We start from the raw sequence: 25,543 nt of genomic DNA on the forward strand, positions 1-25,543 counted from the left end.
AGTGCAAGGAGGAAGGCAAGGGAGCCTTACAGTGCAGTGTACAAAACAGGGTGATGTATCATGTGATGACGGCAGAGACCCATCCCATGGGTGCATAGGGAAACGGGAACATACCTTACTCCAAGTGTCATAACATCCCTCAATCTCACCTCTCAATAATTGATTGAAGAAACTCAAGTCACACTCAGCCCACCCTCTATCTCACGCTCTGTTGATAGATACAAGAGGGCAGCCCAACCCATTGATGTAATCCTCACAGATACTTGTGCAAGGGTTGTATGCCTTGTATACATTTGATGGTGCAACTGTGCATCCCGCCCTGTGCTGGCATATGGTGCGAGAAGGAAGGCCAGGGAGCCTTATGGTGCAGTGCACATAAATAAATTGTGCTTTGTGCATTGAGAAGCCCATCCCGTACATACAACACTTCATTCACACTACTCATCTCTCATTTGATTTGAAGGGAAAAGACTGGTCTCTCGGCCCACCCTCTGTCTCACTCGTGGTTGATAGTTACAGAGGACAATCCATACTCACTTCCCCCATCTGGTTAGGATGAAAGCTCACATCACTCGATTGTTTGTCGATGAAGATTGCGTCGTCAGTTGTTGAAGAGACGTACCCAGGGAGGTAGCCATCAAATCGAACATTGTGTTGGATAGGACATGTCGTCTGCTAGAGGACAGTTAGACACTCTGTAGAGAGACCCAGGACACAGCATACCAAGGGAGGCAGCTTCGGAATTGGATCCTGGAAATTTCGAGTGATGAATCCACTTTCTGGACTGCTGGGTGTTGCCACCTTTTTCACAGCCAGCTTCTCGCCGAAGGGTGTTTATCACCTTTTCTTGGAACGAGGCCTGCTATGGCAAGGAATTTCTTCCTTTTCTCTCATAACAGATTTGTTTTTTTTTTCTTTTGTTATTATTTTTTTTCTCGTGTTTTTTTCTTTGTTTCCCCTATTCCCGAGGGTGTTTCCACCTTTTCCCGAAGAATAGGTCGACATGACAGGGACCTAAGTCCTTTTCTCCCATGACCGATATGTATATTTTTTCTTTTTTTTTCTCTCTTTTTTTTTCTCTTCGAATTAAACAAGGGAATGGTAGAAAGACCATGTATCAGAACCAACCTCGCCACTGTCGCCGGTGGAAAATAGAGGATAAGAGATCAAGCTGGAAGGTAGGGTTGAGGGGACAGAGGGTTGCGGCCACCTCATCAGGAATGGCTATAAGAACGGCTATTAGAAGTAGTATCATAAGAAGTACAGTGCCACACCAACGAGAGAAAGGATCAGGTGACCATGATTGTTAGGATCCCCAAGGAGGAAAGTACTTCTTCAGGCGATATCCATTAATCAGGAAGGGATCATTAGAGGCATCAACGGTCTGCACTTGGACAGAGCCATTAGGGTTGACGGCAAGTACCTTATATGGGCCCATCCACCATTGTTGGAGCTTACCAGGAAACTTGCCAAATCGTGAATCATATGCTAGGACCAAATCACCTTCTTTGAACTCCTTGTGCTTGATAAAGCTATCATGGTAAGCCTTGCATCGAGCTTGCATGGCTTCCATGCACTGTAGAGCCATTCTGCGAGTTTCGTCCAAACATTCCAGGTGCAGGAGACGACGTTGTAGTGAATCATCGTCCCCCAAACGCTCTTTGATAGCCACTCTCAAAGAGGGTAATTCCAGTTCAACAGGGAAAACAGCTTCTGTACCATACACCAGCTGGAAGGGTGTCTGTCCTGTTGCTGCTTTATGGGAGGTTCTGTACGCCCAGAGGGCCTCTGTAAGTCGATCATCCCAATCACAGCGATGTGCGGCAATTGTTCTTGTCAGAATCGAGCAGAGGATGCGATTCATGACTTTGACTTGGCCGTTGGCTCTGGGGTAGTAAGGAGTGGACTTGCGATGGGGGATCTTATACAACTCTGTCAACTCTTCCATGACTTTGTTAAGGAAATGAGTCTCTCTGTCACTTACTAGCTCTAAGGGACTGTCAAAACGGGTGATGATATTCTCGTGCATGAACAGGGTCACGCTGTTACCGTTGTCCCGCTTCAGGGCTTTAGCTTCACACCACTTTGTGACATAATCCGTACATACGAGGATGTATCAGTTCTGCTTCCTTCTGGTAGGAGGATCGATTGGACCTACGAAGTCAATGCCCCACTTTTCAAACGGTTTTAAAGGAAGAATAGGCTGCAATGGCATGGCACTTGTCTTGGTGGGTTTTCCCATTCTCTGACAAGCATCACATCTTTTACAATAATCATAGGCATCTTTATGAATGGTAGGCCACCAGTATCCTGCTAGCAAAGCCTTCCTGGCTGCAGCTTCTCCTGCAAAGTGGCCTCCATATGGCTCATCATGGCAAGCCTTTAGAACAATCCCAATCTCGTCTCCTGCAACACATCTTCAGAGCACTTCATCTTTGCCTTTCTTGTACAGTGCACCGCCTAACAGGGTGTAGGGGGCTGATTCCAGCATAAGCTTCTTCCTTTCCCGACTAGAAATACCAGGAGGGTACTGTTGGGTTGCCAGCAGATTGGCAATGTCTGCATACTAGGGAGTTACAGTTTCTACCAAGAATAGGGAAGCATCAGGGAGGTCTGGATCATCCTGCTCCTCGTCTGCAGTTTGTGGGTACGCGACAGATGATCAGCTAGAACATGGGAACGACCAGGCTTGGTAATTACCTCAAAGTCGAACTCCTGGAATAGAAGGAGTCATCTCATCATTCGTCCTTTCACATCTGCTTTGTTCATCAGGAAGGACAGGGCCTCATGATCCACATAAAATTTAAAGTGGGTGGATAGGAGGAAGTGGCGAAACTTCTCTAGGGCAAACACCATTGCCAAGCACTCCAGCTCGGTCACTGTGTAGTTCTGTTCCCTATCAGTGACTTTTCGGCTTGCATAATAGATCGGTTGATCCAGCTTAGAGGAGCCCTTCTGGCAGAGAACTGCGCCTAAGCCTTCAATTGATGCATCAGTGTGTACATGGAACTCCTTCGTCCAATCAGGAGGTTGCAGAATGGGTGTCTCAATCAAACACTGCTTTAGAGTGTTAAAGGCTTTGTCACATTCTTCCGTCCAAGTAAACTCTGCCTCTTTCCTCAAAAGTTTGTGCAAGGAGGTTGCCTTTGTTGGGAAATGGGCTATGAACCTTCTGTAGTAACCCACATGGCCTAGAAATCCCCTCAACTGTTTGAGGTTGCTGGGTGCTGTCAAAGCTATGATCTTTTCGATCTTTGCAGGGTCTATTGATATCCCTTGTGCAGAGATAATGTGGCCCAACAGGACTCCAGAAGAGACCCCAAAGATGCATTTATCGGGGTTGAGGGGAATCCCATACTCCCGGCATCGATCAAAGCATTGTTCCAAATGTCCCCAGTGTTCACGGATCAAACTATAGACACAGAAGTCATCCAAATATACCTCAATGAAGTCGTACAGATGATTTTGAAATGCGGCCATCATGACTCGCTGAAAAGTAGCAGGGGCATTGCAGAGCCCAAACGGCATCACTCGATAAGTGTAGGTCCCCCATTCTGTGGTGAAGGTTGTTTTGGATTGGTCCTCTTCTGCTATCTGCACTTGGTTGTATCCGTTGAACCCATCCAGAAGGAAATAAAGCTCATGTCCTACCACTGTGTCCAACAGTTGGTCTGTGAAAGGGATAGGAAAGTGATCCTTCTTCGTCTTAGAATTCAACTTGCGAAAATCCACACAGATTCGCAGTTTTCCATTCTTCTTACGACCACGATGGGTGAGACCCATTCACTATTTGCCACTGGATAGATGAACTCGGCTTCCAGAAGCTTCAGCAGCTCTGCTTTCACCAATGTGGAATAATTCGGGTTCATTCGCCTCTGTCGTTGCCGTACGGGCTTGGCATCAGGCTCCAAGTCAATATGATGCTGACATATTGTGGGATCAATCCCCTTTAGGTCTTTGTAGGACCATGCAAACACGTCCAAATTTTCTTTCAACAAGTTGTACAAGGTTGACAACTCCTCTTCTAGGAGACTGCTACCCACCTTCAAGTGGCGTTCAGTGCCATCTGCATCCACAAAGGTTAACTGCCTTTCACCTTCTACGTCACAGATGAAGGTCTTACGGACTGCTTCTGGGTACAGATCCGACTCCTTCAAGGGAGTGGTGTCCTCTTCTGATGTCCCACTAGAACCAACTTCTTCTTTTGGTGGAGACTTAGGTTGCTCCTGGAGATGTTGAAATGAGATTAGGGCCATTTCGGGTTTGGTTTCAAGATTAATTACCTCTTGGATTGAAGACTCCTCTTCTGATGACACATCCAGGAATGTCACATAACAGGGACCCTCTGATTTCTGTTGGGTTTGTGGGACTGGTGCTTGTTGGCACGGTGCATCATCATCATCTTTTCTTGGCAAAGGTGATTGAGGATGGCAAGAGCCACTGCTGAAAGACGGCTTGTTCTTCTTAACCCATTTCTTATAAAGATTTTGCATATGAGAAGATCCGTTTACCAGACCAAATGGTACCATCGCCATTCTGTCCCATAGCATGAGCTCGTCTGCTTCTGATGCTTCTGAAACTTTTTCTTCAAATGTATCCTCTACAGATGGGATAGACTCTCCGTCTCGCTTTCATAACCTTCTTCTTCCATATCATATTCATCCTCTTCTATCTCTGCTTCTGTCTCTGTCTCTATCTCTGCTTCTGTCTCTGTAGGAGCTCTGTAGGAGAAGAACAGGTTCTCTGTTTCCTCTTCTGCCTCTGTCTCTGTCTCTGCTATGGCTATGTAACAGGGAGAGCAGTACATTCATGCTTCTATCTCACTTTCAGAAGTGATTTCGGAAATCGTTCCTGGTTCAAGCAGAAAGTATTCTCCCATTGATAATGGCTTTGCATCTTTTGGAAGTCGGCTTACAGTATCCACTGTTAAGGAACGTGCCACTGTTTTCTTGGGAAGGATCTGTTTGACAGCATCTTCGTCTGCTGATGTTCCATCTGTAGCCTCATTAGGCGAGTCAGAAGATAATTCCAAGGAGGTGGATCCATGTCCTTTTTGAGAACCATATAGCTTCAGCACCACTTTGTTGGGTCCTCTACCCAAGGTCAAGGTTCCTTTGAACCAATCCGTCCTTGCTCTGGCTTCAAAAAGCCATGGTCTACCCAGTAATAGAGGGTAGGATGTACCATAAGAGTTTGGCTTCACCACCAGATAGGTTAGCCAATAATCTTTCCCAGCCACTGTAGTCTTCACATATGGGAGAATGCCCAAAGGCTTGATTCTGCTCTGATCCGCCAGTCTGATGAGCCATTGGGTTGGTTGCACACCTTGTAGGCCTAGATCCTTCATTGTCACATCCGTCATAATGTTCACTGATGAACCTCCATCAATCAGTGCATTTGCAATAAAGCAGTCTTCTATCCACACGCCAGTCTCTCGGGTACCCGGATCTAGAAAGGCGTTAGCTACGTCCACTTCTTTGACAAGTGCTGGAGCTTTGCCAGACTTTGTTGCTGTTGAGAGGAAGCAATCCTTAAGCCACGTCTTCTTGTCAGTATACTTTTGAATCGTTTTCGGCAACTGGGAGACAACATCAATAATTGTCGGAATGTAAGGTTTGGTTTAAAGGTATCTAAATCTCTAACCAGATCGTATTCCTTAATAGGATCCACTGGCTTCTCTAATCGGTTAGGGAATGGGGCAACACCCATTTTCATTTTCTCTCTTTCTTCAAACAGAGGAATCATGGGAACTTCTTCTGCCACTTGCGGCACCTCCGCCTCTTCTGTCTCCTGGACCTCTGGTCCTGTCTCTAGAACTGTCTCTGTAACTCTCTGTGGCACTGTAGTGCTCTGTATGGCACTGTCAAGCTCTGTTCTGTTCTGTTCTTCTGGTGGAAGATTGAACTTCATTGTTCTGACAGGATGATTATTTTCTTTCTAGATAGGTGGTTCCTTCTTCTTTGCACGTGTGATGGCAGCAACTTCCAATTCCACTAAATTGGAGGTAGGCTCTTGGGCCTTGGCCGGACTATCAGTAGCATTGTTTTTCACTGGGGCTAGGCTTGGACAGTCTTTTGCAGTGCGGCCTTCTCCTTTGCATCGACTGCATAAGGGCTTGTAATCTATTGACCTTCTAGGATTTGGACAATTTGGTGAGATGTGTCCCTTTTGTCCACATCTATAACACTCCACTTCTGTTCTCTGACCACCGCCAGACTGTCTTCCTCTGTAACTTTGGGAGGGAAATCTTCTAGGTCTGAAATTAGGACCAAACTCTCTAGGCTTGGGTCCAATATCTTGTGTTGTCATTTTGGATTCCAGCAAGTTGAATCTTGCGTCTTCTTCCTTCCTTCTCCAATCATGCATCTCCTTCAGAGAGCAAATGTCCTCTGTATGGTTCTTCCGCAAACAGTAGAAACAGAAGGCTCCACGAATGGTTGGTTTTCGTGTGCATTCAGTGGCTAAATGGCTTGCTTGATGACACTTACCACACCAAGTATTTGACCGGATCACATCTCTTCCTGCTCCTGCAACGTTGGATATGCTAGAGGTATTCACTTTCAGCGTCTGTAGCTGCTCTGTAATCACATCCATCAACTCCTTTTTTATGTTGGCAACTGAGTTGGATAAGTAATCTTTCAAGCTTTCTCCTCCTGCGGCACTAGCAGGAGGGTTTTGAGGAGTCTCTGTAATCACTGCATAAACCAGTTGGGCTGGTACAGAGGGGTCTCTGTTCTGATTCTAATTCAGAGCTCATGTTTGAACTGTTGGCTGTTGACTCCAGTTGGTAGGGTTCCACTGTTGCTGCTCATTTGACATTGAGAAAATTGGTTAGGACCATTGTTGTGGTTGAACCATCATGTGAGGCATTGATTGTGGCCACTGTGGATTTGGTGCACTGTGATGTGATACTGAGGGCATCTGTTGGTAGGGGTAGGGGACAGTCCTTGGGACTGCATTTAGTGGATACATCATTCCTGGCATCAGAGGAGGTAGGACTCCTCTTCTTGGATTCATCGCTAATCTAGCTTCCACTTCATCGTACAGTCTTGCACCTTCTGTTGCAGCTTGCAGTGTGGCTGGTCTTTGCAGCTCCACAAACTTACGGACTTCTGGTTGTAATCCTCTGAGAAACACCCCCTTCTGAATGCCATCATCTAGATTATGGTTAGTCCATCTCTTCAGGATGGATTCCATTTGTGAAAATATAAGCTTCTACTCGTTCTCCAGAGGACTGACTTAGGTTCATAAATTCCTTTTGCATCCGCTTTTCAAAACCTTCACACCTGAATTTAGTGAGGAATGCCAACTTCAGGTCGTCCCATGTGCCAAAAGTTCCTGCTGCTTGTCTCTCATACCACTGAAACGCCGTGCCCTTGAAAGTGGTGGAGAATATTGCTAATCAATTGCTCAGGGGTTCTGGCATTGTTAGCCACACATACTACCATAAACTCTGCTACATAAAGATCGGGGTCCTCATTGTACTCTCCCTTAAAAACTGGCAATGGGACTACATTCGCTGGCCTGTCATCAATATTTTCAGGACGGATCTGGCTTGGAATTGGACCTCCAACAGGAGAAGGAAGGGCTTGATGTGTCATTGGGACTTCTGTAAAGAGTTCCGCAAGGGCGTCAAAGGCGGCTTCTGCTGCGAACTCGTTCTCGGCTCTGATTTTTGTTTTCTCTCTTCTCACGTACCTCTAGACTCGTTCTAATGCTTGCCTCTTCATTGCGTCATTCATCAGGGGGTTGGCTCCACTATGTTGTTAGTGCTCCACAGAGGGTTAACAGAAGGCTTCAGTCTCTGGAGGACTCTCTTGCCAACATTTCTTCTACTTCTTTCTTTTCAACGTCCCTGAATTCTGCTTTCATTCCACTGCACAGAGGAAGGTATTCGGTTCTGAAGGTGTCAAAATGCATACGTCTGAGCATTGTGGTGGTGCCATCATCATAGTAATGCCAGCTTCTGATAGTTTTAACAGTGTATGTTGTGAAAAACACTCTGTCTACCAACTTCCAGTGGGTTGCTAATTGAACAAACAGAAGATTATCAGTACACCAAGCATTCCATGTATCTTGCTGTTGAGCATCCACGAACAAATTCCAACTCTTTTCCTTCTTGTCTTTGTGAACCTCTACAGACCAAGACTCCTGAAGCTTCTTCACAATCTTCCACGATGTTATCTGGAAACTTCTCAATGAATGCCAAATCTTCCATGTATGGTCATTCTCTCTATTTCTTCTCTTCAGTTTATCCCCAAACAGTTTGCCACCAAGATGCAAGTTTCTGTTGCTTCAACAAGAAGAGGAAACTGTCCACTACATAGAGCATGCATCATGATGGTGATGTGTTTCTGCCATTGTGGGATGAACTTCTTGTGGAAAGTGGCTCTGATTATGAGAAATTTCAACTCTTCAGTGGAAGAAGGAACTTTACAAACATCCATTGGATTCTTCTCTTCTTGGCAATGCCATTTCCTTCATTTTCAACCTCTTCTGGTGCTTGTTGATGGCAAGCTTCCCCGGCTGCGCACCAAAAACATGGAACCCCAAGAGGAACACCAAGAAAAAGGGAATTCTCTTGCAAGAAAATCTATCTTGTAACATCAACAAGTTTTTTTATTAGGTTTTATATTATCACAATGAAGAAAAGAATACCAGGCACAACAAATCTTCATGCAGCATCATGTAGATCAATATCTTCATAAAATCCATCAATATAATAAAGAAAGCAAAAGAATACACCATCTTTGAATGGAAATACATCACATAGTATTTATCTTCAATATCTTCATAGTCTTCTCTCTCAATCTCTCATATATAATCACTCTGTTTCAGTAGAATTGACTATCTCTGACTCTCTCTCTCTATCTCCATCAATAATACATCATATCCTCACTACAATCTCTCAAAATCACTCTCAATAATCCCTCTTAGGTAGTGGATACCCCTCCCAAGAGGTATGTCTGATATGAAGAGTCACCAGAGCCACTACAGTGTCCTTTCATAGCTCACTACTGTCACTTCACTCTAGTCTTCACTTGAGTCTTCAGCAGCTACTTATTTCACTTCTTTCAAATCTTTTACACTTGTATTCACCTCTTTTCAATGCTAGAAAACTTTCCCAAGCTACACTCTCATCCATCAGAACACATACAAAAGCATACAGAACAGTCACAAAACAATACCAGAACAGCTACAGTACAGAACAGAACAGAGACAAAAGCTTTACAGAAGACCTACAGAAGGTTACAGAAGGTCATCAAAACCACATAACTCATACTCAAATCATTCCAAACTCTCAAAAACTATTCAATAAGCTTTCACAAGATCTCAATCTTCATTAATCAATACTCCATCCCTCCTTACAGAAGACAATCAGAACAAAACAGAAGCTATACAGAAGGTATACAGAACCAATCAAAACCTATCAGAACATCACAGAACCACTAATAAACATCATGAACTTCCAAAACACAATCAATATCATCCAAACCACTTTCAAACCAATCAATCATCTCATAAAATCAACCATTCAACTCTCAAAAACAACAAAAATCAGCCAAAAAATAAGTCATTTCAATACTCAATATATCCCAACACTTAATAACAAAGCGTCCTCGCGACCCAGGAAAAAGGGAATACAAGTTCATGTAAAAGTTCAACTTTAATCTTCAATATCTCTTCAAAAACAATCCATCCACCACGACCCCAACTTATCACATGTATTTGATATAAAAATACAACGAAAGGAAAATCCTTTATACATTAACACTTCTTATCAAACTAAAAATCACAACAAATTTATAAAGGATATAAGAGTTTTCTTCTTCTTCATCAGCATCAGCTTCAACTCTACAACCACGACCCCATCACCATAATTCTTCAAAATGTAGCTCACACGAAATCCAATCCAATAGGAAACCACCACGTTTGTTTTACATAAATGAACTCACAACACAAACACTACACACAACACAACCATCTGAATGACTCCTCTAAAAGAGAGATTTTAATTAAAAAGCATCCACCATACATTGAAAAGGTATCAATGAAGATGATCCCTCTTGAAAGATTGATGATTTCGGAAACGATCCATAGACAAGGATTCATCTACAAATGTTTTGGGAGGATTTTGAAAAAACTGAAGATAGCACATCCTTTCCAACAAGACCAGGTATCTGCTAGGTAAACAAAGGGCATGAAAATACAATATATCCAGCTGCTGGGAATCAATGCTCACATTGACATTCATCCACAACTTTGGAATAGGCTTGGAATCATTATGAGAATGCCTATATATATACGCCAGGTACCAAACAAAGTGAGCAATTAATCTCACTGAAGGATCTGCAGACTGTGAATACTGCTGAGCAAAATGAATATAGTTCTGATAAGCTTGACTAGCAGCTGTCCATTCTCTTGGAATTACTGGCCAATTGATCTGAGGTCCTGTAAGGAAATCATTCGAGCTTCATCCCCTTCTTCTAGAAATCTGATTATCAAACCCGTCATAGTCACTAACCAATTGAGGTGATTGAGATATAGAAGTGTTAGGAGAGGGAAGTGGAATAAGAAAAAGTGGATGAAGTGAGGGATAAGCAAAATCATAAAATGAAGAAAAGTTTAAAGAAGGAATGACAGAAATTTGTAGAGAATCACTAAGGAAGGCTGTTAACTGATAAATATGAAAGTTGGAAGGTACATGAATGGATGGAGAAAGACAGGGTGGAAAAGGGGAAAATACTTTATCCTCAATAAAGGAGCAGTATGTAAAAATGAGAATTTGAGGGAAAGAGAAATGTTGGAAAAGAAGGGGTAAAATGGTTGTGGAATTAGATTGACAAAGGGAAAGATATAGATCATATCGGTGAGCCATTTGTTGGTAATATAGGAGGGTAGGAACAGAATGTCCTAAGAGAGATCTTCTATGATAGGTATCAAAGAAAATAGAATCAAACGGATTATGTTTTGAAAGATAGGCTAAGAGATCCATCCTCAGTTGATTAGTACTCTGGGCATAGTTAGGGGCTGTGTTTTATCTTTGATTCATGACCACAGAATCAATCGTGGTATGGCAGGAATTATCATGACAATCAGCCACGTTGGAGGAGTAACTCTGGAACATGTCAGCTATGCGCAACTCCAAATGGTTGATATACAAAACAGCTTGTAGAACCACATCCCCCACATACCATGCCATATCCACCTCATCTGGAATTAACAAGTCTCCTCGTAAATACATGTAGGATATCAATATGGTATCGGTCGTGACAGAATCTTCAAACACCATCCTTACCACCTCTGTCAACAACTCAATAGACCAAGCCCTACTCCATCCATCCTCTGGAAGAGGTAAATCCATCGTGGAAAGCTTCATGTAGAAAACCAACTTCTGTAATTGGTAGTGGACAAAGAAAGAATGGTCTGGTGGAACACATTCCTGAAATTGCTCAAATGTAAACCATAACAAGTCCATTTTGGACTGCAATCTTTCCACTTTATCTTGGAATAGAGGACACAAGGTAGCCTGTCTCTGAAGAGCAGCCAAGTCCTGCTATGAGAGAGAAGGAATCAAGGGAACATTAGGGCTTGAAGGAACAGACCGTGACTTTGCTAGTTGATCTTGCAACTGCTTGATTTGGGAGGCTTGGGATTCCACTGTGTCATTAGCAGTCTGTAAGGCTGAAAGTTTGTCATCTAAGAGAGTTTGGAACTCCTACGCTTCTCTGGACATCCTCTCCTTCTCCTCTGAAAGGCTAGTAACCTCTGATTGAGCCTCTAGTAACTGGATCTTCAAAGAAGAGATCTCATCTCTTTGGGTGGCAACCAGTTGGGTTTGTTGTTCCATCTGCTTAAACAAATCTTCATTAGGCATTATTTCAGCAACTTCCAGTAGAAGGGAAACTCTAATCTTCATCTTCTTTGTTCAAAACCCTAAAACACAGCAAGACAACCATAGCCATAGACCTAGAAGCTCAAATTTCAGATCTACTCTTCCAGATCTACTCCTCATCTTCTACTGATTGGTTGCATGCTTTGAAGCACTTCATTAGGCATTATTTTAGCAACTTCCAGTAGGAGGGGAACTGTAATCTTCATCTCCTTTGTTCAAAACCCTAAAACACAGCAAGATAGCCATAGCCATAGACCTAGAAGCTCAAATTTCTTGAAATTTTGGAGTTCTCCGACCTCCATGGCTTCTCTAATACCATGTACAAGTCGGATAGACTTCAAGATTGAAGACATTGTAGAGATTTCAACTCGTGGAGGACATTGGAGCTTATATTGAAGGTTTACTTTAAGGCTTTTCTTCAAGAGACTTGAATCTTAGATATTCAAGTATTCAAGCAAGCTCGATGCATTGATTCTTCACGAATTTGAGCATATTGGAGCTCATATGGACTGATTTAGTGGATATTTCAAACTCCATGGTGGATTTATGGTGGATTTTAAAGAATTTTTCCATAAATGGGATTGGAGCTAACATCTATCATCTTCTTCAAGCTTAATCAATGTATTTTTTTCACTTAATCTTTGAAATCTCTCAATAATCCACTTGCTAATGCTTTTTCACTTGTTTATGAGAGATTATTGATTAATTAATTCTCTGAATTGATCAATAGATCAAAGATTAGTGTTATTTTCCATTAATCTCAACCTATTCCATTGAATTTCAATATTGATTCAATCATAACTTTATCATAGATATCATTTACCAAGTTTGATGCATAACCTTGACTTATTTTGATTGAATTCTTTTGACCAAGCTGAAATATTGTACAAGGGTAAGTACTAAAGCAATCAGTGAGTCACTGAATTGCATTGGTAAGACCCTTTCCCTATCCAAATTTTTCAGATTGCATTCAATTGCATTTCATGAAAATGACTGAATGAATATTCCAGAAATGCATTTCATACTGGTTGATTAGAATATAATGCCATTGCCATATTGATATACCCACTAAAGAAAAAGGTTGATGCTGGGGAAGATAATGGGACAAAAGAGAGATGACCCTCCCTCACTATAAAAGATCCTGAAGGGATGCAACCAACCAACCCGGGGGAAACTTTGCCCAGCTCCCGATGATTCGGAGCCCGTGTAGGGAGCCTATCATGCCGTTTTATCCCTCACAGGTACAACGAGTGGAGAATTGAAGATTGAAGAGTTTCCAAAGGCTCAAGTATCTTCAAGATCAAAACAGAGTAAAACAGGGATTTTATAGGGTACTACAAGGCCTTTACAGGTTGTTACAGGTACACCCTTCATTACTAAAGTATAGGTACTGCAAGTACTACAGGGTACCCACATGTCCTACGCAGCCTTCTATAGGGCTTGGTAACCATATGGGGTTACTATTTCGCCTTACACGATCAAAACAGGATACAGACCTAGACAGTTCAAACTCAGAGATTAAGTTGCAGAATTTTCTGTCCTAAATTTGTTATAACATGCTACAGCTCATCTCGAAGAGGGTATTCTTGGCTTTGATTTGAACTTAAAAAAATTGAAATCGCAATTCCCTAGCAAAAGTTATAGCCATTTTTCTGAAAATGGATATTGCAGGACTGCACTATTATGGTAGGGCATAAGGGTAAAAATAAGGTCCATGATGATTATGCTCAGCAAATCAGAGATTCCATATTGGATAATGTACCTCAAGAGAGCCCTGGAGAGCCTCAACAACAAGGGGATATTAGTATACTCAATGATACCTTGTATGTACATGAACAGAGACATAGAGAACGTCATGAGGCCCTATTATCAAGAATGAAGCAAATGATTTTGTCTACTGATCAAACGAAGTATTCCATTGAGAAATTAGTAAATTCAACGACTCAAACAAAGGCTTTTATTGACAAGTTGATGGAATCTAATGCTCAAATTATGGCTCAATTCTTCCAATAGATGTAGATGCAAATGGGATCTAAAGAAGCTAAGGAGAAAGCCAATTTAAATAGTGAGCCTTCAGTCCCACCATAGTTGTCAAGTACGAAAAGTACAGTATGATTCGATATGATAAAATACGGTACTAAATGGTACCTTAAGATTCTATAAGGTACGTACAATATTAGTACGAAAAAAATAACTTTATTATTTTGAGCTATAGATGATATAACATATGTTAAAATTCTAAATAGCAATGCTATTGGGGTATATAAGATGAATACTTGAGGGTAATATGCCAAAACCTCTATGACATATATTGCATGCGCAACATGCGCTACAACTTACAAGTACATACATAGGAGTGGATACATCATACATGAATGATCATACAAATAAGAGGCATGTATGCTTGAGAGAGAGAAGGTTGAGAGAGAGGGAGAGGAGAGAGAGAGAGAGAGAGAGATGAAATGACATGAGATGCTTTATTAACGTCTACAAGAGGCCAAAATGACATGTAAGACCAACAGTTACCAAACAAACCACCAAAGGTTTTGGTAAAAGATTTATGAAAATTTTTATGGTTTTGTTTGGCATTGGTAAGGCTAAAGTAGCTACCAATGGTACATTCACTAATTCGTGTACTCTTAGAAGGTATATTAGGCCAAGCTATCCTCTGGCCTAGTTTTATTAGCAATGTGTACTAATGCTTTGGGTTGGGTGGTGCAAAATGAGCTGTGAACAAAGGTAAAATCAATAGGATTAAGCTACTTGATGATTCTTAAATGGTGCTGAATTTATTTATTGATGACACTAACATATTGTGAAAAATGATGCGGCATCAATTAGAAACGTTTGGAACTGCTTAAATACCTTATGTATGGCCTTTGGCTCTAGGATAAATCATAACAAAACATGTATGAGGAGTCTAATCAAGCTTCCACCCTCTTTCTTGGTTGATTGATCAAGGCGATAAAATCACCACCACCACCACCACAACAACAATCAATAACCCAAACCACCACGAACAACAACCACGCAAAAAAAAAGTGCTTGTTTTTTGGTACGAATTCGTATGGTACGTACCGTATAGTACAAACCAGTTCATACTATGTATAAGTGCAACTATGAGTCCCACTTCAACCATCTAACCAAAATGTTCATGGCCATGGGATTATCGGATGACGAGGCATCCCAAATAGCCAATATGAAGTATGTGAGATTTCACAAAGGCATGATGACTATTTGGGCAGTTTGAATGGAGCTAACTCTCAAGATTTTGGACTGAATACTCAACTTCCTAGGTATCCTCTACCAACAGGAAGATTGCATAGTGGTTCTCAACCACCTATTGGGAGATTTCCATCTCAATTTTAGGGTTCAATGCATGGTACTCATGATCAGTCTATTTTGGGACAGCAATCATTCCATGAAAGAGAGCTAAAAGACAAGATTGTTTTAGCCAAGTTTTTGTTCAATCATCTTCGCCATCTAATTTAGAGGAGTGGACCTCTAAGATGGAATCTTACTTTAACATATTCCCCAAACCTGATGACATGAAGATTCATTTTACTTCTTTGCATTTGAAAGGATTTGCCCATACTTGGTGGAGGTATATCAAAAAGAAAAACATACTTATAGAGAATTGGGAAGCTTTCAAGGTACTTATGGCTGAAGTATTTGTCTCCCCTCTTGAAAAACAGAAATTGGCACGGAGATGGTATGGTTTGGAACAAAGAGGCCTAAGTGTAAAAGAGTACACTAACCAATTTCTCAACCTAACCATTTATGTAGAAAGCATTAGTGATGAGGCTAAGCTCCACAAGTACACGTATAGTTTAGAGCCATCTTTATCAGATGATGTCATGGCACAAAACCCTACTTCTCTCTTTAGGGCTATTGAGCTTATGGAGCGCTATGAAAGAAAATATAGAAGAAAATCTTCATTTCAACCTTGTTTTGGATAACCAAGGATTGTTTTTAAACAGGGGCAAGTTGGTAATACTTATGGCAACAATCATGTGCTAAATGGGAGCTTATGGGTGCTAATTTATTGATGCCAGGAGGCATATTCCATGGTGGATTCCGTGAGATTTTGCGGTGAATTCCATAAAATTTTATTATTATTACCGGGGCTCATACACAAAGTGGATTCTTTGTGCGAAAAGTCGATAGGGACGTCTATCCTTTTCGGACGTTTTGTTAATTTTATGTGTACGTGGGTGATTCTGCAAAATACATATTTAAATTAATAAACGTTTATGAGTTTAGAGTGCGCACTCGTAATAAATTAAGGTTAGGATTCATTTCTAACCAATTTATTTTTGTAGCTGAAGACTGCTATGTATTCACTTTTGTCGGTTTAATTGTATTATTTTTCTAACAATTGTGAATGCTTCAGTTGATGTGTAGAGCGAGTAGCGGTGGCATTGGAAACCATTGGAGGATAGTGTGTATTCAAATTATCGACAATTTTTTATGGACGCGTATCTTAGGCATGGCGCCTATATTTTGTCGTGCTTATTTATTAAAGCGCTTGATATTTATTTATTATTTTTGTATGCACATGGATGCACGATTTAAATATTTGTATTGGACATTGTATTTGGGTACTGCCTGACTTCTTGGGCGCCCAATAGCTTTAATTCTTTAGTGGCACAAAAGCAAACTCAAAAGCAAAAGCGTGGTATTTTGTAAATTGGGCTATTATTTGAGCTTGAAGATTAATATATAAAATACATACTTTGTGGAGCGCTCATATAAGGCATGGGGGGAGATTGCACGCAATTGGTCTCTTGTTCATGTCGTGCAAGCTTTTTTCATTGGTTTTTGTGTAAAAAGTAGAGTTATTTTGTTCTTGGGGACCTTCTGACGCTCACTATGCACACATACGGCGTCCGATTTGTGCACCACTTATCCACCATTCAATGCTTCTAGACCTCAAAGAAATTTCAAGATATCAAACAGTCCTAGAGTTGACTTCAAACAAGGGGACATCAAGCCTAAATCCAATTCGGCCAACATGAATCCTAAGTCCATTCCTATGTATCTTTACAAAGAAAGAAAGGAGAAATACTTATGTTTTAAGTATGGAAAAACGTATACACCTGATCATGCCTCAAAGTGTGTATATAAAAATATCAAATCCAAGCTTAAAGTATGTTACTCTTTGAGAATCTTGAAGATGAGATGAATGAAGCCACTGCAATTGCACTCGATGCTGAAAATGAAGATCTTAAGGAAGAAGTTGGGCAAGAGTATTTCTATGATCCAGCTGACTCCTTTCCTTTGATCCACGTGGAAGTATTCCTTTTGATCCAGATGGGACTTGTAATGACACACTTGCTGCCACTAGTTGTTCTATTTCCATGGATGCTTGGATAGGATCTAAGAGCCCTAATACACTCTATATGAAGGGTAGCATTCATGGAAAGGCAGTGTTCATTCTGATAGATAATGGTAGTACCCATAGTTTTCTGAATAAGTCCATCATGGACAAGCTGAATTGTATTCCCACAAATTTATAGCAGCCCATTAGAGTTCAAGTAGCCAATGGTAAAGAAGAAATTAGTATCCAGATATACCCAAAGGTTTCTTTACAGCTGACTGAAAATTTTGAAGCAAAAGTAGACCTGATTACTTTGGAAATGGGACCTATATACATCGTACTCGGTTGTGATTGGTTGATGACATTAGGTAGGATCACTGTGGATTTCTCACAGTTTACATGGAGTTTATCTTCAATGGACAACTCATCCATTTACAGGGAATTCCTAGTAGATCAAATTTTCAGCTTATTACCATTCAAAAACTCAAAAGGGAGTACAAGAGACGCTCGCAAATATTTGTTTTGCATTTGAATAAAGAGATGCAAGATCATCCCAATAATTCAACAAACCATCCAGCCTTGACAGCTCTTCTTGAGGAGTATAGGGATTTGTTTAAGGTGCCTATTTCATTGTCTCCCAAGAGAGCAGTAGATTACTCTATTGATTTAAAGCCCAACTCAAAGACAATTAATAAGCCACCTTACAGATTATCTAAGTGTGAACGAGAGGAAGTAGCCAAGAAAATTAAGGAACTTCTGGAGATGGGATTCATCGAACTAAGTTCTTCACCTTATGCATCTCTAGTTCTATTAGTAAAAAAGAAAGATGGATCTTTCAGAATGTGCATTGACTACAGGGATCTTAATAGGATCACAATGAAGAATATGTATCCGATACCCAGGATTGATGATTTGCTTGATGAGCTCAAAGGGGCTCGATTCTTTACAAAGATTGATTTGAGGTCAGGGTATCATCAGATTCGCATGCGAGAGGGTGATAAAGTCAAGATTACTTTCAGGAATGATCGAGGGCTCTATCATTCCTTAGTGATGCCATTTGGGTTTACAAATGCTCCAGCTACCTTCCAGAGCTTGATGAATAAGATTTTACAGCCTTTTCTCTTTCAGTTTGTCTTGATGTTCTTTGATGACATTCTGATCCACAGTAAGACTTTATAGGATCACTTGGCACATATGAGGAGGGTTTTTGATGTATTGAGACATCACAGGCTTTTTTCTAAGGAGAAAAAATGTTCATTCATGCAGACTGAAGTGGAATACTTGGGACATACTGTCAATGAAAAAAGAATGTAGGCTGATCCCAAGAAGGTACAATGTATATACTATAAAAGATTGGCTAACACCCACTACTACTACCTCTCCTAAAGGATTCCCTAGTTTATCTTCATTCTATCGCTGATTCATCAAGCATTATGCAGCTTGCAGCTCCTTTGACTGATAGGTTGAAGAATGACGCTTTCTTTTGGGATGCTCTTGGAGATAGTAGCTTCAGCCAGTTAAAGGGACTTCTTACCTCTGGTCCTATCTTAGTATATCAGGACTTCTTCAAAGAATTTACCATACAGTGTGATGCTAGTGGCCATGGCATTTGAACTATTTTGTTATATGAGCATGGAGTGATTGCCTTTGAGAGCCCTAAGCTTACAAATAAAAAAATAGCCATGAATGTTTATGACCAAGAGATGTTGGCTATCTTGCATGCAATTAAGAAATGGCACCATTACTTGTATGGCAATTGATTTAGAGTACAGAGTGATCACATGGTTCTTAAGTATTTCCTTAATCACTCCAATCTTACTCCTAAGCGGCGTCGTTGGGTAGCTACACTACAGAATTATGATTTTGACATCACTCATACGAGGGGCAAAGACAATATAGTGGCTGATTCTCTTTCTCTATGTGGGCTTCCAAAGTTTCAGCTATGACTAAATTGCATAATGATTGGATTGAATAACTACAGGAGGCTTATATTTTAGATGAAGAATTCAACCATATTTTTCAAAAATTACAACAAGGTCTTATGGAAGAAAACTTGTATTATTAGTTCAAAAATGACCTTATTTGATTGAAAGGCAAAATTGTCATTCCTTCTACCTCTTCTTTTACACGAAAAATTATGGAGGAACTACATTCTTTGCCTTTAGCTGGATATTTAGGAGTTTTCAAGACCTATGACAGGATCAGCAAAAGTTGATATTGGAAAGGATTGTGGAAAGATGTCAAGGACTTTGTCATGAAGAAGTGTATGCCTTGTCAGCAGAATAAGGACAGCACCCATAAGCTAGGAGGTTTATTGCAGCCATTACCTATTCCTATAGGTAAATTGACTCATATTACTATGGATTTCATTACTGGCTTGCCTACCACCAAGAAGGGATGGAATAGTATATATGTGGTAGTAGATAGACTCACCAAGGTAGCCCATTTTATTCCAACCAAGATCCAGTGTATTGCCTCTCAAGTGGCCAGTCATTTTATGGAGCAGATTTTTAGACTACATGGATTACCGTAGGTAATTGTTCATGATAGAGACTCAAAGTTTATGAGTAACTTTTAGCAAGTGGTATTTACATCTATGGGCACTAAATTGGCTCTATCTATGGCCTATCATCCACAAATTGATGGATAGACAAAAAGAGTTAATAAATGATTGGAGACTTATCTTTGCCATTTCTGATATGATATCCAAACTTCATGGGATTCTTAGTTACACTTACTTGCCTGAGTTTGCTTATAATAACTCTCACCCTTTGAGGCTCTGTATGGTTACAAGGTACCCTTACCCACAATCATCTTTAATGAAAGGATCAATCCTCTTGGGAAGGAAGAGTTAAAAAGAATGCAAATTCTTCTTCAGCAATGCAAGATGAATCTTAGAAAAGCTCAAGACCAAATGAAGATGTATGCTAATGAGAAGAGGTGGCCTTTAGAGTTCCAAGAAGGAGAGTTGGTCTTACTAAAGGTGCCCAAGTCTAGGTACTCTATATTAAAAGATGGATCTAGTAATAAGCTTGCTCACAGGTTTTATGGCCCCTACCAGATCCTTAAGCGCATTGGAGACTTGGCATACAGATTAGAGCTTCCCTCTTCTGCAAAGATTCACAATTTTTTTCATGTTAGTCAGCTCAAGACTTTTTATGGGGATCCAGTGGATATAATTGATGAGTTGCAACCTATTAATGAAGGTCTTATTCAGTACATCCCAGAGGCTGTTATAGGTCAGTGTGGGAAGAAGCTTCAATCTCGTTCTATCATAGAATATTTGATCAAATGGAGAGGTTTACCACCTGAGGAAGCTTCTTAGAGGCCTGATTCTATATTGGATGAGTTTCCTTTCTTAAGGGATACATTAATGGCTGAAGCCTATTGATTATGGAGCTAGTTATGATGCAGGCACAATCAAGACAGCACACTATTTTAGAATAATTTTTATCGCGCCTAATTTTTAAAATGAAGCTATCCACATGGGCTTAAAGTGCTCTTCAAGAGCTCCGTTTTGATATATGACACCCCTCATTTGGACACTTCTAAAAGTTATGGCAGATTTGGTCCAGCAGGGTCTGTTTGTACATCAAGTTGTCTACTTCATTTTGAGATTATCTGTTGAAGATTTTATAGCTCCATATACTTTTGAAGTATTCCAAATCATGTATATAACTGAAGCTTACTCTTGTTCTTCAATTTTAGTCCATATATTGGTCATTTTTCATTCATTTTTCCATTTGTAAAGCTGTAAAAACAGAGTAGTACTTTGTTCTATCCATCCTTTTTTAGTCTTTTAAGTTTGTTTTTGAAGACAAAAACTTTTGGAGAGGGATGGATTGTAAGAAGCTAAGAATAAGGATTTAGTGTAAAAATAATATTAATGATATGCTATGTCATACTGACATTGGTATAAAAGGAGAGGACATGTAATTTTTCATATCTTTTGACACATTCATAGAATTATTGTCATTCTCTCCCATCTTGCTCATAGCTTCCATGGCTTCTCTTTCTTTCCTATCTTTCTCTGTCCTCATCACTCTCTTTCTCTCTTCCTGCAGTCTTTCTCTCTCTTCTGTAGTCTTCTCTCTCCTCTTTCTCTCCCTCTAGTTCTCTCTTTGACATCTGATGGTTTTCGATGAGCTCCCCATCATAGATATTTTCATAAAGACACTATGTGATTGTGAATATATGGTATTTTGAGGGTCTTGGACATGCAAAACATTGTGTCATTATAGCACACACCATTTCCAAGCTAGGTAAAAGGGAGACCACTTTGTAATCTTAACAATGCAATGCCACATGCAATATAGAGATAAGTTGTGGGCCCCAAGGCCCCACTAAGTGAGCCTTTAGTGGAATCAATCCAGAGTTCTTACAGCCTAGTGACTAGATCTCTCTATAGTATTTCACCCATATAATTCTTGGGCAACAATGCAACTCACTCTGTAGCATTGCTCTCTATAATACTCCAATGAATCACACCAATAGTCAGACAATTCCATCTAATGGATCTTTTTCTCTACAATTGGACTCAAAGATAATATCTCTCATTCCTTATCAAACTAATAGTCCTTCCCATTAGTCTCTCAATTAATTGACATGTTAGTTACATGGTTTGTATTACAAGAGCTAATTTCTACCAAGAAGCAACAAGCCAAGAAATATTCCACAAGGACAATGCTCATGCACACCCATGGACCCACTAGACAATCCAAAATCGATCACTATATTTTGGAGGTATCTTTTGACTTTTCTTATCCACAATTCAAAATCGATCACTATAATTACAAGATAGCTTTTGGCTTTTCTTGTCTATGAAGGCTGAAGTTTTTTAGATAATTTTAAATAAAAGAATCCTTAGGTTTAAAAGACAGAGTGAGTATTATCCCCTATCAAAATAAAAATGTGTTGTTTCATGAGTACTCATGATGGAATCCCAAGCTAGGGTCATGATTTTTTATATATCATGCAAGAATTATCCCTTTATATATTGAGCTTGACTTCCTTAAGGCCAACATTGACATTCTTATCTTGATTGACATATAAAAAGCATGAATAGAACTATAATCAAATGGCCATATATGTGCAGATAACGCTTGCAAGTATTGGAACTTAGATTCGAAGCAGCATTCATTTCTTGAGACCTTCTTATTAGAAGAAGTGAGTTGTGAACATAGAGTCCTAAGTGCCCACAATCTTTTTTTGAGGTAGACTAGAAACTCTAAATACTTGCCCGCTTTGTTGTCCTTATACAGTTTTTTATGTCCAACTCTTATACATAGGGCTAAGATAGATTTTGTGGTCCAAGCCTTATACATAGGACTTTGACAAGTTTTAGTCGACAATTATTTGTGGCCTTACATTGACAATTTCCCTTCCATGTCAGGCCATGCAGGGAAAGCTTATCTTCATTCCATTACCTTCTCTTTTCTTGCACGGCTAGAGATGAACCTATCTATGCAATTAATACATGGCTTGAATCACAACTTATGGCATATGCATATGTGCACAATTACTACTCATTAGGAGCCAACAATGGCCACATTCAAGCTAGCTTTTGCCAATGGATTTGAAATTCATGAATCGTGTTTTCCTCTATGGATTGCCACTCGTCCTACTTGATACCTACCGGATATCAGCTCGATTCATCAAATCGAGACCATAATTATGAATGATTATGTGCTAGGCTCTAAGAGAGAGAAAAAGAAGGAACTAAGAAGAGATGTTTCTGTAGTAGAAGCAATCCCAAGATGCCTAAGGAGCTATCCCACATTCCACAGGGGAAGCAACGACCATTAAAGATTTAATATTGATTTGAAAATGCTCTAAGGAGTGAAGGCTTCGGATAGATTTCAAGGGGGTGAGCTCGTCCTATGGTGAGCGGGCACATGCAAAAAGTTTTAGGCTTGCAGAGTCAAAATGCTTGTAAACAAAGCTGACAAGCACTAAAAAATTTTAGGCTTGTAGAGTCAAAATGCTTGTAAATAAAGTTGACAAGCACTAAAAATTGCTATTTGTTTGGTTTGCGAGGGTAAACTATCCTCGACTACCACGCGAAGGCATGACCGCTAAGCACGGTTGTACGACAACAATTGCTGTGGAGATAAGCGATATAGATCCTTGATGTAAGCATTTCTGTGCTAATGAGAACAAGGAGAAGCGTCGCTTTTGATGCAGCGATAGATTTCGAGCTTTTCTGTTACAATAGCCGTAGTTCAAAGGACAAAATTCCATATATTCAGTGATGCGGCTTACAATGAAAGAAATACATTTCTGCAGAAAGACAGGCAGATCGCGGAAGGGCAGAAGAAAGAGCGTCTGTGTATGTCTGTGTGTGTGTGTGTGTGTGTGTGTGTGTGTGTGTGTGTGTGTGTGTGTGAAAGAGAGAGAGCGCGCGAGTCGAGGTCCAACCTGGAGCTCGCAAACTCGACGAGCTTTCCGGTGCTGGAGAAGACAATGAGGAGGATGTCTACATCGCACAGGACTGGCAGCTCGTGTGCCTTCTTCAGCAGCCCATTCCGTCTCTTGGAAAACGTCACCTGCCGGCTACCCGTGTTCTCGATCCTCCTGATCTGTATCTTGCGTCGACCTGCCTGCATTGCCGGCCTTTCAGTAGCTTCACATGCCGCATTCTCGTCCTCCATATCATGACACGCTTCTTTCCCCTTCGCCTTAACTGCTTCCAGCGCCGTTGCTTGCACGGCAGCCATATCCATGTCTACAGCTTGCGGCTTCCATATATAGTCGGCCCTCATAAGGCATCCGTGCTCTCCGGCATCATCTTCTGCTGCAGTAGTGTCCTCTTCTGTATCGTCCTCCTTCTCATCTAACATGTTCTCGGCCACCGCCGGAGCGTCAAAGAGCTCCACCGTGTCTTATATCTTCACAGGCCGCTCCTGACGTTGTTCCTCTGCATTCTCAGGTAAGGCCGGGGCTGGCGACGGACAATCACTATGCTCCTGTAGCGCGGCCATGGCCTCCTTACACACCCTACGAGGCGGGGGCATCTACGGACCTGCTAGCAGCAGGCAAAATCTTTGATAGCCGGAAGCAAGACTGGTTTTTGTTTTCTTTTATCTCTCCCAAAAGGAAGCAGAGAAAGCAGGAGGAGGAGGCGGCGGAGGAGGGCTCAGGAGGAGAGGAAGGAGGAGGGGAGGATGATGAGAGGCCGGCCTGTAAAAGCGGATATGAAGTGCAGGAGGATGCGATGGGAAAGAGCTGGAGAAGGACGCGCGTAAATGTTGACAATAACAGGATTACAGAGGCACGTAGAGGACTGACGGGCCTGTTCCCACCAGGGCCTGATCATTTGCAGCCAGCAGGATCCACGTGGAGGAATTAATTGAGAACGCTTTGGTTGGCGAGAACATGTCCGATGAAGGCCTTCACAATTAACTTGCGAATGCTCTGAATGCCTAAATTCGATGGTTTCGAGCCTGTTCCTACCACGCCCTACTCTGCAATTGGGAAAGACAATATAAAAATCTCTCATGTTATCTATAGCTTTGAACGAGTTGAGATCCATGTACAATTTGATGATGGAAATGAAAACAAAGGATGATATATTGTGCTTGTTTGTTACATTTGTTTTACTTTGGTTGTAGATCTTGCTCTTCTTTAGATTTTTTGTCAAATGCTCATGTTTAAAAATCTTAATTTTTCTAAATTTTAATGGTCTTATTTATTACCACATGTATATGAGTTCCTTGGGCTCTCATTCCTACTTTTCACAACTTGCTTCTTGCATCTCTCTCATCTAAGCATTCCTTCTTACCCTAAATCCCTTCCCATACATTGTGCACAAATATGAACTCCCAACTAAGCAAATTCATGGCCTTCTTGGAGAATAGAGAATATAGAGGCCGTGAAAATTTATTTCAAATTGTCAACCCTCCCATCTCTTACTACAACATAGTGTTGTGGCATGGGTCTAGTCTCAAAGGCCCATGGAATACATGAATACCTACTTTTGTAAGTTTATGGTATCATTGGAGGGATGGGTTTCCACTAATCTTTTGAAGTACATCAATGTACATGATGCCTTCAAAAAACACCTTGTTAGGCTTATGAGGAACTTAACCCCTACCTTTTACAAAAAGATTACTAGCCAAGAGGCCAAGGCACTTGGGGTTGTGCCATTTGGTCAACAATTCCCCTCCTAGACTACTACGTTTGTGCTTTTGCTAAATGAGCGATATGATCCCCCTACTGTGCTAATCAAATTGGTGGGTTATTAAAAGATGCCAAGAACCTTAAGCTGGAGCCACTCAGCAGGGCACATGAAGAATAGCCTAGGGTCAAAGAACTTCCCATTGTGGTTC

General features: G+C 40.9%; 1 protein-coding gene across 11 annotated transcripts in view; it reads right to left on the reverse strand.

Moving 5' to 3' along the window:
* LOC148029991 (MADS-box transcription factor 17-like) overlaps nucleotides 1-24,424 on the reverse strand; it is a 68,939-nt gene extending 44,515 nt beyond the window's left edge. For all 11 annotated transcript variants that reach the window (XR_015692117.1, XM_087686266.1, XM_087686261.1 and 8 more), the window contains exon 1: nucleotides 23,634-24,424. Coding sequence is in view for 10 of the 11 variants with exons in the window: in XM_087686266.1 (XP_087542392.1) it covers nucleotides 23,634-24,055 (422 nt within the window). In the remaining variant the exon portion in view is untranslated. The remainder of the gene's footprint in view (nucleotides 1-23,633) is intronic.
* Nucleotides 24,425-25,543: the final 1,119 nt, after the last annotated feature.

The sequence above is a fragment of the Lygodium microphyllum genome, chromosome 10, assembly GCF_053477565.2.
Source record: "Lygodium microphyllum isolate KBCC chromosome 10, Lygodium_microphyllum_v1.1.10, whole genome shotgun sequence".
Lineage (NCBI taxonomy): Eukaryota > Viridiplantae > Streptophyta > Polypodiopsida > Schizaeales > Lygodiaceae > Lygodium > Lygodium microphyllum.